General features: G+C 42.8%; 1 protein-coding gene across 8 annotated transcripts in view; it reads right to left on the reverse strand.

Annotated features, from left to right (window-relative positions):
* adamtsl3 (ADAMTS-like 3) overlaps nucleotides 1-12949 on the reverse strand; it is a 46442-nt gene that overhangs the window by 25980 nt on the left and 7513 nt on the right. For 6 of the 8 annotated variants that reach the window (XM_077544875.1, XM_077544869.1, XM_077544870.1 and 3 more), the window contains exon 2: nucleotides 3978-4094. In XM_077544875.1, the coding sequence (XP_077401001.1) occupies nucleotides 3978-4094 (117 nt within the window). Of the gene's footprint in view, nucleotides 1-3977; nucleotides 4095-4462; nucleotides 4570-9547; nucleotides 9669-12949 lie in introns of those variants that run through there. The other 2 variants (XM_077544876.1, XM_077544874.1) reach the window with 2 other exon arrangements.

Genomic DNA, 12949 nt, shown 5'->3' on the forward strand with positions numbered 1-12949 from the left:
CAATTTTGTGGTTTGTGAACAATTTCTCGGGGGGGCTCCGGCATATTGAAAAGTGTGTGTTGGGTGTGCGTGTACGTGTGAAACTGCAGGTGTGGCCCAGCAGGAGTGCTGCACAATTGACTTTTTTTTGCATGTGTGTGCGCTCACAGTGGCTGGAAGGGATGAACTCTTGGAAATACACAACAGGGACGTCTAGAACACTCTCACTGCGAAGACCAGAACCTTCTGTCAATATGTTAACTGCACACAACCATGTGGCTGAATGAAGAGGACACATTCATAGGGGCTTTTTCCGAATTATCGTATGCAAAGTAGTTGAGTATATAGTGTGTAGCATTTCTTTTGATTTCAACTAGTAGTTTTAACATGCATTTTTTTCCCACAATGAGTGGAACATGACATCTTTCTGGACATGAAAAACACTTAATTATCCACTCCATCCCAGCCACCCGAGCCATTAGAGCCCACATTAAAGAGATGGATACGTTTGGGGTTGCATGTTGCCCAGTGGTTAACTTAAACTCCACTACGCATGGGTGGCAGGGGATCTTTCAGCGGCAGGTAATTACAGCCAGGATAACACTGTTGCTTACACTGGAGATTAGAGCAGGCTGTCTGAGCCAAGTGCCCACAATGAGCAACTCATGCCGCACTGTTTCTGTGCTTCTTAAAGTTTATTCAAGTGCCATCCTGTGATGGATAATAAACAGCTAATTGGTGGGCTTGGAACTATTAATTTTTTTTAAACAACACTTAGGCCTTATGTCCAAAAGCAAGAAAGGTGTTTGGGGAATTCCCTATAAAAACAACATGCCTGCCATCCCAACACACAGTAAACGAGAAAAGGCTTAACAGTAACAATCCCCTCCTTTTGGAGTCCATTAGGGTGTGCAGTGCCAAGGCACAGCCAAGGACATCCAAGAATCCTTGGATGAGACTTTTTCTTTCCCCAGTTGTACAAGCATATCTGTTTATGGAAATGCACGCCAAACATTGTGGAGTTTAAACATCGGTGTGACCTGATATGTAAACAATTACATAGGAATCACTTCACGGGAAAATGTGTGCGTGACTTGACGTGATTGGACAAACCCTAATCTGCATTGGCTTCCGAATTTTTCACTTGGTCCGTCTACTAAATAGTAAATCATGTGACACTAACAAGCAAGTAATTCAACATAATATGGCAGAGATGTGTGCGTTTCTGTGTGTACAACTCAGCAAAATGTGCACACAACAGTAGCTGGCCAACTCTTGGCTGCGCACAAACCCACATTTGTTATGTGGTGAGGCCTCGTACATCAGCAGCATAACTCCGGTACCCACAGTGCAATGGTGCATGACCACATCAAGTTGGGGTGGTCGCATGGTTTGCCAGGGATTTACTGAGCACGTATGTTGACAGAACGCTCCAAAGAGCCAACGCCACGTGGCTTGACACCACATTCACTGCTCGGGAGCTTCTGTCCAAACAGCATCTTGTAAATATACACGAGTTAGTCAAAGCAAACATGTCAGGAAGGCAAATATGGGCTCATTCCCTAAAGAACCATTCTGTGCTTTTAATGGCATCATTTCTTACTTTGCAAATAATCGCTGTCCTTTGTTGCAAACATTTCAACACTCAAGGTTGATTTATTCTCGCCCAAAGTCAGCTGGGATCACACACGTGAGGGTTATCGGTATGGAAACTGGATGGATGAAGTTTTGTTTATTGATGGTCAGCATGTATACCAAGACAAGTTGCAAATCCAACCATCAAACCATCCTCAACACCTTCCAAAACTAACAACTGTCCTGATGCACATCCATGACGGAGATTCTGTACAGCTCGGTCAGCACTGGTGGGAAGCTCTGGGAAGACTCCAGACAAGCGCACACTAAATAAGAGATCACTTTTCAGAGTCACTTTAAAGTCGGCTATCAACAGGATGAACGCATTTGCTGTCTAGACGGTAGCTGGCTGAGGAGAAATCTGTCCTGTCACCACCTCACTCCGCTTTTGTTCAATCACCGATGGTTTTCCTCCCACGTCTCAAATCTCACTTACAAACTGGGCTTTGAAAGAGTTCACCTAAACTGGCATCTATTTGACTGGTTTTGAACTTGAACAGGAACAAATCGTCTGGGAAAATTTCCCTGAGTGGAAAAAGCTGGAATTATCTCCATAATCCTTACTTGAAGTCATTCAAGTCAGCCAACATTTCAGTCATCAGACCCCCGCACACTTCGAACATTTGTCTATGAATGCTGCTATGCTATTAGGCCGAGTCCGCTGAAGTGTGTTGGAATGCGGCCGCCTGGAAAACCAAGAGAGCGTTAACGTGTCGCGCCCCTCCCGAGGGACGAGGTAAAGAGTGCAGGTGAGGTCAACCTTCATGCGCACCAAGCGGCGCTGGCATACTCACAGAAGTCAAAGCGAATAGTCATCAGAAGCCGCGATCCACCTCCTGGAACGCTCGCTAATTAAAACACGTTTATCTTGGCTGTGGATCAAGCTCAATATTGAACCAAGATCTAACATGGAACATGGAGTCCGAGACCAAGTGAGTGCTGAAAGGAATCACAAATATGGCTCCAGGGAGTCTGCGGCCTCCTGGTCTTAAGACGTGTTAGCATGACACACGAGGCCTAAGAAGTCTTTGGTGACATCACTCATTTGCTTTTTGTTTAGTCGGCCTCCAATCCCACAACGTTTTTACTGTGATATCTTTCACGGAATAGTAACTGATTTATTTCACTCTAAAACAGAATACACTGGTACCTCGGAGTTGGAACATTCGGAGTCCGAATTGTTCAACCTCCGAAACATTTTTTCCCATAGGAAATAATGTAAATGCAATTAATCCGTTCCCAAGCCCCAAAAACAGAAAATCCCTATTTTAATTTCTATTTATGTTTTGTTTTTTTACATTTCTACCCTGTACAGTATTTAAACAATAAAAAAAAAATACCTTACCTTTTTTGTTGTGGTGTGATGGCATCAGTGGATGATAAACGCTATGTTAATGCTAGCTTTAGTTCAGTGCTGAGTTTGTGTATTTTACTAAGCGGTCCTTGCGTGCGTTGTTTGACGTCAGGAACGTTGTTGAACAGCTAAGGAGGGGGGGGGGGGGGTCCTCTTGCCAGTATTTACATAAGTAGTCACGGTAGTTACCACTGCGCGATAATCTCCTTCATAATTCCACTTTGGTTCGTAGCACTGTATGTTTTTCTTTGCTGCCACTGACTTTCTTTGGGCCACTGGCAAAGAAAATTGTCGTGGAAAAATCAAAATGCACTCGCGAGTATGGAGCATCTCCGGGAGTATTCACGATCGGACTGGAAATGAGCAGTGCATCGTCTCAACTACCGCAATATGAGCATTCGGCATTGATTAGCTTCGTTTGACTTCACTTGGTTTTGCTTGCTTTGCTTGGGTGTTCAAACTCCGAAAATGAGTTCAAACTCTGAGGCATTTTTTACTCAGATTTTTGGGTTGAAGTCCGAATCGTACGAGTTCCGAGACGTTCAAACTCCGAGGTTCCATGTATGTCATTCCGTACAGATGACAACGTTCACACAGTAGTTAGTGATTGCGTCTGTAATATATAAATTATGATTTGTAAGCGTCTTCCTAGTCCAGCTTCATGTAACAAAAAAATCAAAAATTTTGATTAGTATTCAAAGCTGTGAATTATTCACGGCAGGGCTCGATCGCTATCCCTCGCCATTAGCGGGGTTTCACTATGCTCAACTTCCTGAAGTGGAAACGGGTTACTGCGAGTGTGTATTTGCATCTGCTGCACTTTTTCACATCAAACTGCAAACAACAGCGCCAACATTCACAGAATTAGCAAGATGAATCCTCCCTCGTGTAAACACATTTGATTTATTGGCAGTTTCTTGCTACCACAAGACACAGCCATTCTTTCCCACCGAAATTATGAAGGAATGTATACAAATTGTCCCAACATAGAATTTTAAAAATCGCTTACTGGATCTTCAGGTTTTTGGCTGGCGTCGTGGAGAGGTTCCTCTGAGAAGTGGTCTTGTCGAATTAGGGTGAACTCTCGGATAAACACTGCATCTCCATTGTTGGCCCACACAACAACCTGGAAAGAAGAGATTCCATCATCATCAGAAAAATTACCATCACAATGGAAGATAAATGTACATCCAAGCGTTGCAAAAACAGAAATATCCATTTCGCTATGCAGGTGAATCATTTATTTTGTAGGAAAACTTTGTTTTTGCTTGCAATCATTTAAGTCCTTCTTGACAGGCGAAATGTGGGAAGGATGTGATGTCATCGGACATAAGCAAGTACCCCGTCTCGTGTGGCGGGGACAGGCGGGAGGAATGTTGGACAGGGCCCATTAGCAACGCAGCAGGACCCGCATTCTCAAGGATTCACAGATCAGGGGGCCCACAGCTGCTCTCCATAGCTCGTAAACACCCGGCAGTGACACGGGTCAATTACCTTTGCCAAGTTAGACTTAGTTAGCAAGCAGAGTCGACGTTGCGGAGAGGGATTCTTGATGATTGAACGGCTCTGAGGTCGCATCTAAACGACACCGCAGGCACATGCTCGTCTCTGTCCAGGCCACTCGCTTGTGACAATAAAACACACAGATGATAGTGATTAGCATATCTGCCTAACAGTTTTGAGTTGTGAGATCGAAGCCGATCTACGGCTTGCCTGTGTGGAGTTTGCAAGTTCTATCCATGCTCAAGTGGGTTTTCTCTTCTTCCCGCCACATTCCAAAAACATGCATTTTAGGTTCACTGAAGACTATATACGTATGCATACTCGCAACCCCCTTCTGTAACTGAGAAGTCTGTCATACAATCCAATCCATAGTCGGGGTTTCATGAAATAAAATGCACACATACAGTGTGAAAAAAATGATTCTAAATCATCCTGGAACTCATTTTGTTCAGCCTAAGAAGTTCTGTGAGAAAAACTTGTTCTCCTAAGTACTTTGGATCAAATTTGGTCTAAGGGTTGGGGGTGAATATATTAATCCCTGAATGCTGATTTTTTTTTTTTCCTAGCCACCAGCAAAATGACTCCACATTGGAGGCATGCCAGTCAGATATGAAAACCACAAAAAAAATCACTTTATACATGTGAGAAAAGCTAATAACATGGCTCAACTGCACGTTTCTCAACTGGTCTCAAGGGTTTAAAGACCCCCGCACAATATATCAATGCACATTTTTAATGGACTTAATATGGGAAAACAAATGGCCAGCATGAGAAAGCTTTATCATAATATGGACGCAACACGAGACCTCGGCCACAAAGCCCAGCATTGCACCGAAGCGTGTCGTCCCTGCCCAGCAGTGATGACAATTTGAGATCAACAACCTCTGGAATGCCTCAAATCCAACAACGGACTGCGGTTGCGTTTGGATGGTTCATTCACATTCACTGTATGACGTCACAGTATGCAAACCTGAAAGAGGTTAAGAAAATAGTCATTCCTCCAGCAGGTATCCACATGGACTCAAATGTTTGTGTCAAGTGTGACAAAGGGCAAGTGAAGAAAGTAAAGCAGACAACCAGGTCAACGACTCATTAACCCCTGAGGTCAGTTCGATTATTTCAAAGTCTCATGCATGGAGGTAGTGAGGAAGTGAACTCAGGGTTATGCAGGGTTTTGCATAAATCAACAGTAACCACATCAGCCTTATGCTACAGACATTGTGCCCGCTTACAGTGTTTGGGTTAAAGCAAAAAAAGAAAAGCGAACGACTGACTACGTTAGCGACGACCAAAACCTGGACTTGTAACACAAGTCCAGGTTTTGGTCGTTGCTAGCATAGGCAGGTCTGCCTTTAATTAGGTTCCCATCCAATGTTTAAATAAGGACAAGCCCTTTTAAAGACTGGCTCCTGTCTGAATGAAACTGAAGAGCAAAATATATTTTTGCTAATCCACGTTTAAGGGATTTATGCAAGTATTGACTTAACACATTTTAGAAAAGGAAACATTGTGGCCTTCCTTTCCTCTCTCTCTCAAAGGAAATAAAAGGAAGCCTTTTCCCTTGTATCTGAGGACTTTTGCCATATCCAAACCTTATCCAAAGTCAGATTTTTCCACTCACGATGAAATCCTGGGATTAAGGAGTGCTTAGAATTGCTTGTGGCTACTCTGTAATTTTGCAACAGATATGAGTAATGAAGGCTATGACATCGTTTTGGCTTGCCTTGCGAGAAAAAAAACCCTCCTGGTTACAATTTTACTTTTTCACACAAGATACCTGAGAAACCAAACCAGCACTTTCATCACATTCTCAACTTCCTGATGGATTGTTTAATTATCTTACAAATCTTCAAATCCCTCTTTGAATTTCTCAAAGCCCATCTGCCAGATTTCTTTTAACTTCTCAGTCTCTTGAGTGTCATCTGTCCGCCGAACAAGGATTCTTTATGAAGACCATTCAACGTGTCCAACTTTGCAGGAATATCTTGAAAATGACTGTGACTATCCATTCTTCAACCTGATCAAACACCTTTCGGATGAACTCGAATGAAGACCAAGGCAACTACGTGGTAATTGTTGCAGCAGCTGTAGCCTCAAACAGGCATAATAAAGCATATTAGTGTAAAGGTTTGTGTGCAGGGGGTAAAAAGGGAACTGGATAACTCATCTTACGACTGTTATAGCATCCATCATTTTTTTATGATAGTTGTCGGCAGCCATTTTTCTTCAACTATCTGCTGGCGTTTGGGACTGTAAACTATCGGCCTGCAATACAAACACGGAGCGAATGCTATAATGTTCATACCGGCTGTGTCCTCGCCTCGCTATAAATCACGGTTCATCACGCCGGACCTGACAAAAAGTGACTGCAACGTGAAAATTCGACCAAAGAGTGTAACATAAGCAAATCGCAAAATTCCTTTGAGATTCAACCCACCTGCCAACCATGTGTGTGGCCACAATGGCCCAACTACTACGAGCTGATTATGTGGTGGGACGCTACAAACAGAAAGACCTGCGAAATCCACCGCCGCAGGCCTTTAGAAGCTATTACGGAGCGAGGAAAAATGTCACATGAGCGAAATAGATTTACCATTTACATTAATCTGTGTACCAGAAACTGTGGTTGCCTCACTCAGTAATAGCTGGTTTTAGATTTAATGTGGAGGTTTTTAATGAGGCCCTGAGAACTGCCTTTTGACAGCTCACAAAACAGCAGCAAAGTTAGTAACCGCCTAATCGGAAAGCAAAAAACGAGCACAGTGGACCCTGGAAGGTTCACTGAAGCGGTGGGCTTTCATGTGTCAAAGAGGAAATTGACACCTTTGGCCCGTTGTTGCTTAAAGTGCATATCAGCTGCAGGAAGTCATGACAGGCCCACGTTGGTTCCCACGGTGATGTCAGCGAAGGCACCGTCGCTCATCATTTCCTGAAAGAACGCTCACACAAAGACGGGAGCAACACTTCGAGCTACCAATGTTCCATGGTTATTAAAGAGGTAAATTCACAGATGCTGATTACATTTCTTTAGGTCATTTGCATTGGCTTGGCTTTGTTGGTGTTCTCCCAGGGGGGAAGTGCTTCAAAAAGAGGCAGCTGGAAGGCTTCAGTTGGACTTTTGCTATGACATCCACCCAAAACGCATCCTCCATCACACCCACTTAAATAAGAAAAAAAAAGCCACTTGTTTTCCTGACTACTGACTACCCATGATTGATGGCCTTGGCCTTGCTTTTAGTGAATTGCAGCATGTAACACAGGCGGGAGATTATGTAAGAATGTGAAACTCAAGCAAGCGAGGGTGGACAATCCTGAATTTTGTTTCCCCTAAATCATCCATCTTCTCGCGCCTCTGCTGAGATCTCCTCTGTCCTTGGGTCCAGAAGCAGATTGACTAATCCATCATTTAGCTTCGTGTCAAGCAACGCTTCAAAAATGTTATTCATTTGAATATAGGAGGGCAGAGATAAAGGAGTCCTGTGGAGACTTGAGCCACAAAGATCTAATTAAATCAAAATCAGAGTCAATTCATTCCGATGATGCAACAATTTGTAACACATCTGTTACTAGATATTGAGCAATAAATGCTACAAATCACGTCAATTAAAACAAAGCATTGAGCTGCACTTGTTTGTAGACGGTAACTTGATGTTTTGAACTAGTCAAGGAGGTTTCCACGAAGATGAGAGGCTGGGGTGCGGTTCACCGAACTGGCAAATTTAGCCTGATTTGTATTTTCAGAATTGTTGTTTTCAGCTGCAAAACTAGACTTTTGCAAAACTTTGCATCAGCACTCAAATGCGACAGTACGTAGCTCTGAACCGCAGGCGCCAATTTGCATAACGGCCGCCAGGTGAGAGAAAAATCATCTACCTATCCATTATCCATACTGCTTATTCTCACTAGGGTCACGGGCATGCTGGAGTCTATCCCAGATATCTTTGGGCATTAGGCAAAGTACAGAGATTTAGTCATAGCTAAAACATAGTGTTGTAGTTCTCGGGTTCGGTCTTGGTCTTTTTTTTTTTTTAAAGGTCTGTCTCGTCTCTCTCTTTTGGCAAATAAGCAAAACTTTGTGCTGCAGTTCTCCCTTGAATAGGTGCAATTGACTTAATAGTCTGCTTGTGGCTGCATTAAATAACCATAATCACTGGCTGTAAGCAGTCATGAAGCAAGGTGTGGTTAGAAGCCATTGAGCACAAGACCACACAGCAGCTCTAAAGATGGATGGTTGCCGCATAAGAAAACCACAACACAAGAAAACACGGCAGCAGATTTGAATTCAGAGTTTTATTCATAACCACACACTGCATATGCAAACCCCAGAAACATCTGTCCGCACTCAATCATCATATCGCCTCATTCAGGGATTCAGATTGACATCTGGGTGGCACAATGTTCCGAACGTCCAAGGACTACGAGTTCACACTTGGCATGCGACGTCCACCACTTGAAGGCGCTACACTTGAATAGTATGTAAAAACAAAGTTTCAATTTAATCGGGATCAACATGTCTGAGAAATACTGTAAGTAGGAGTTGCTCCACAAGTTCATACTGACCTGAGAGATAACGCTAATAAAATTCCTCTTGAAAAAATGTTGCCTTGAACGAGGCATTTCTGGAGTCGCTCATTTTTCAATTATCTTATCACTCAGCTGTAACAGTAACATTACTCTGCCTGGGTCCGCAACTGAGAACACACACTTTAATTCTGTCCATTTCTATCATAACAATGTGCCATCATAACGCAAGTGTCTGTAGAATCAACCGGGGCAGTTCCCCAAACACACAAGCAAGCTGCCTATGCCAGACCTCCCAGAAGACCAATGCAATAATAGCTGTAACTAGCAAGCATTTGGCCCAAATCACGACCGCACTCAATGAAGGAAATGAAACCTCGGCACTGTAAAGCAAAAACCATTAAGTATAAAATGCAATCTATGAAGATTCCCGTACAAGCGTGTTGTTCTGTTGCGTTTTCCTGAACTTCTTTTGCCAGCAGCAACATTTGCCGTGCTCAACTCCAGAGCGCCGTCTGCGGTCGCTGCCTAACCACAATTATGGAGCAAACTTACCAACATAGCATACGACATTCCTTAATTGGTGGAAATTATCATCCACAACCTCATCTGGAATGCTGCCATGCCTAGCAGGGAAGGCAATCGTGCTCACTCAGAAGCTTTTACCAGTCAGTCAAGCCTCCGCCTTTAACTAAACCTGCGTTCAGCTGCTGTTCTTCTGATTTCTCGACTACACTTATCCAGCCTGTTTTCCATGTCGCCCCTAACACAGCTGACGATCGTTATTAGGCTTCATGCAGAGCTGGCTGATTAGCTGATTGTTTGAAACACCTGTGACCGAGGTTGAGAATCATTGATATAAAACAATGGTCAAATCTTTCGGGAGGTGGCACTCAAGGACGAGAACAGGGTCCCAACATGGACATCACAGACAGTTGGGTTTTTCTCACCGGTCTGACCGCGTAAATTGGTCCAACAATTGTCTTGTCAATGTGACTCCCACAAGGTACAATTAACTGAGACGACATCATTAAAAGGTTCCCTACAAACTAGAGAGCAGGGGAAAAAAAAACATCGAGCTGCTTTCAAGAAGACTTTAAAGAAGGTTAAGTTGAAAGACATTCCAAAAACGTGTGTCTGGAACCTCGGTGTAGTCAACGGTGATAATGGAGGATTGCCAGTATGCTGACTAATCATTAAAACTTCCCTGTCATTCTTCTGCAATGGCTGGCGACAAGGTGCTTTTGCATGAATTATACCACTGACATCTGGAGCGCAGCCAACCTTTAAAGCGATGTAGGATTTGTGTCCCCTCCTTGTCAACTTTGGTATTTCTCTTTTAAAACAAAGTGGATAAAAAAATCTAAATTGTTGGGAGAAGCTGGAATAACCACAAAAAAAGAGAAGAGTGGTGCATATTTGTCAGGCTTGTTTAGCCTGGCAGAGCAGCTCATGTTCTGAACATGGTGGCTGAATATGTGCTACTGAAATATTTTCAAATATATATATATTAAAAAAAAAGGGGGGGGTGGAGGGAGGTTCAAGGCTAGCTAAATAATTGGATTTGGCTCAGCTTAAACATGAGAGTGTGTTCAGCAATAAGGCTGTGTTTGTACAGCTGGAGCGCATGCCCAGGGTCATCTCAGTGGGGAGCAGAGTTTGGCAACGTTGGGCATAGCTACAGAACAAGCGTGCTGAAGAATCCCTGGCTTCTGTCCTAACTCTTGTCCTTCCCTTTAAAAAAAAAAAAAAAAGCTAAAAGGCTCATCTATAAGAATCTTAAGCGCTTAAGCTACACAAAAAAACAGCAGATTTTTATTTTTATTTTTTAAAGCAAAGACAATGGCAAGATGAGCAGAAAAGTCCTGACTGGGCATATCGAAAAACATCCAGGAAGAGTTGTCTGTTAAAAACAAACTCCAAAAAAGATCAATTCATTTGGGAACAGTGAATACCATCACGCCAAACATTCCCAAAGACATTCAAGCATCTTCTGTAAATACCCCAAGACATTTCATTAAGTAACAGCCAGAAAAACTTGTGCATTCTCATGTGCCGAGTATACACTGTTAATCTTGATGTGTTAGGATTTGCAGAAAGAAGTGAATCTCATGGATGCTGCAAGACAGGCGGTTGCCAAGAACTTGTAAAGGTCATGACAACACTTGATACACAATAGTCTCTTGAGACTTTCTCAAGGACTTTGCTTAGGAACCAGATGGATTAAGGTTTGAGACCAAATGGGCAGAAGTCCCAACCAAGGGCGCTAAAGGTTCTGACAAGGTAAACCCTATTAGATCCTACAGATCCTACCCTACAATGGTCTGGATTCATTTTGAGACGGTGTGGATTAAACAGTATGTTTTGGATATCATAATTCCATTAAAGACGATTGTGGGTGCCAAAATGGCCACTTATGGTTTTGTTTTTCACTTCATCGTGCTCATGGTTTTTGAGAGCAGCTTTTGGTGAAGGGTGGAAGCCCTCCCACCGAAGAATGATCAAATCCTACTCCCGTCCGGCGACAATGAACAATCCAAGAAGCACAGAAGGCCTTTCAAATGGGGGAGAATTATGACAACAGCTGGGTGTGCCTGAAACTGATGAGACACAAATGCTGGATCTGCCCTGATTCTCTTGCGTCATCCAGATAACTCGGGCATGCGGGTTCACTGAAGGTCCACGAGCAAAACACACCAGGGCACAGCGACAACCTTCAATACAGCTTGAACCTAACAATCTGGCACAGGAAGTTAACATAAAAAACAACAACCCTATCCTTTTCACTCCAGCAAAAGACGCATCCATTTGGAGAGTCCAACCAGTAAGACGCAGGAAACCAGAAATCGATTAGTTCCAGGAAAAGGGAGAGGCTCAGTATGATGACATGAAATCAGGATTTACGACAAAAGTACATCTGTGCTCTGCTTGTGTCATATGCTTGAAGATGTCCATAAAACTAGACAATTGATGGAAAATACAGATATATAGGACAAGCTCAAGAGGCAGAGTATGTCGGCATAAGAATATCCTTAGGTTGTATTGCAGATACACATGGTTGCATCAATCAATTGAAATGCATAAATAACAAAAAATAGCATCTTTTGCTTGATGTAATGAAACACGCCCTCACTGTACATTCGTGGTCCTCTTTCAGTGTCACATGACTGTTTACAGTACGCCGCCCATTTGTACATGCTGTGTAAATTGCCTGTGTCTGAAAGCTAAGCAAAAATTAATGGCGAGCCAGTAAGCATTATTCATTACCGAGTTACCGCATTCGCCGTCGCTGGCGTCGGGGAAAAGCAATAAATACTTCAACTGTTGTGCAAAAAGACTCGCTGGCCAAATATACTTATGTGTTGCCAGCTGCCAGGATTTTGCTGCTAATTAACATGTTTTGCACTCACTTTTGCAGAAGACGTGCAATTACATGAAGCCAGCCTGGGTCATAAAAGTTTAATATTAGCCACGGGCTAAAGGAAAACACCATTATTGGCTTATTTATGTTTATGAGCCAAGTACTAAATGTCACCCACGTTATATATGGTGGAAATCAAGAACACATAATAGTGGCCTTACAGTCGATAGTAAGACGATACAGTTGATATAATGTGACGAGACAACTGATAGAGCGGCAGTGGATTTTTTTTCCCAAGCATTGGAGCATAAAACTGATACATTCAGGGGTACTACGGAGCATTGTTTGGGCAATTTCTTGCTTACTGGCAACCTGCTGATGATGTGATGATTTAACTGGAGCAATTATGGTGATAAAGCCATTTGTGCCCACACAACTTATATATAAAAAAAAACAAAAAAAAAACAGTCAGGACAATGCACTGCAAAAAAAAAAAAATGCAAATGGGAACATTCCTGCTTTGTCAGTTAGAATTAAATCACACATTATTTCCTCCCTACAATTGGCAAAACAATTGTTAAGCAATTGTTTGCCTG

This window comes from Vanacampus margaritifer, chromosome 15 (genome assembly GCF_051991255.1).
Source record: "Vanacampus margaritifer isolate UIUO_Vmar chromosome 15, RoL_Vmar_1.0, whole genome shotgun sequence".
Taxonomy (NCBI): Eukaryota; Metazoa; Chordata; class Actinopteri; order Syngnathiformes; family Syngnathidae; genus Vanacampus; species Vanacampus margaritifer.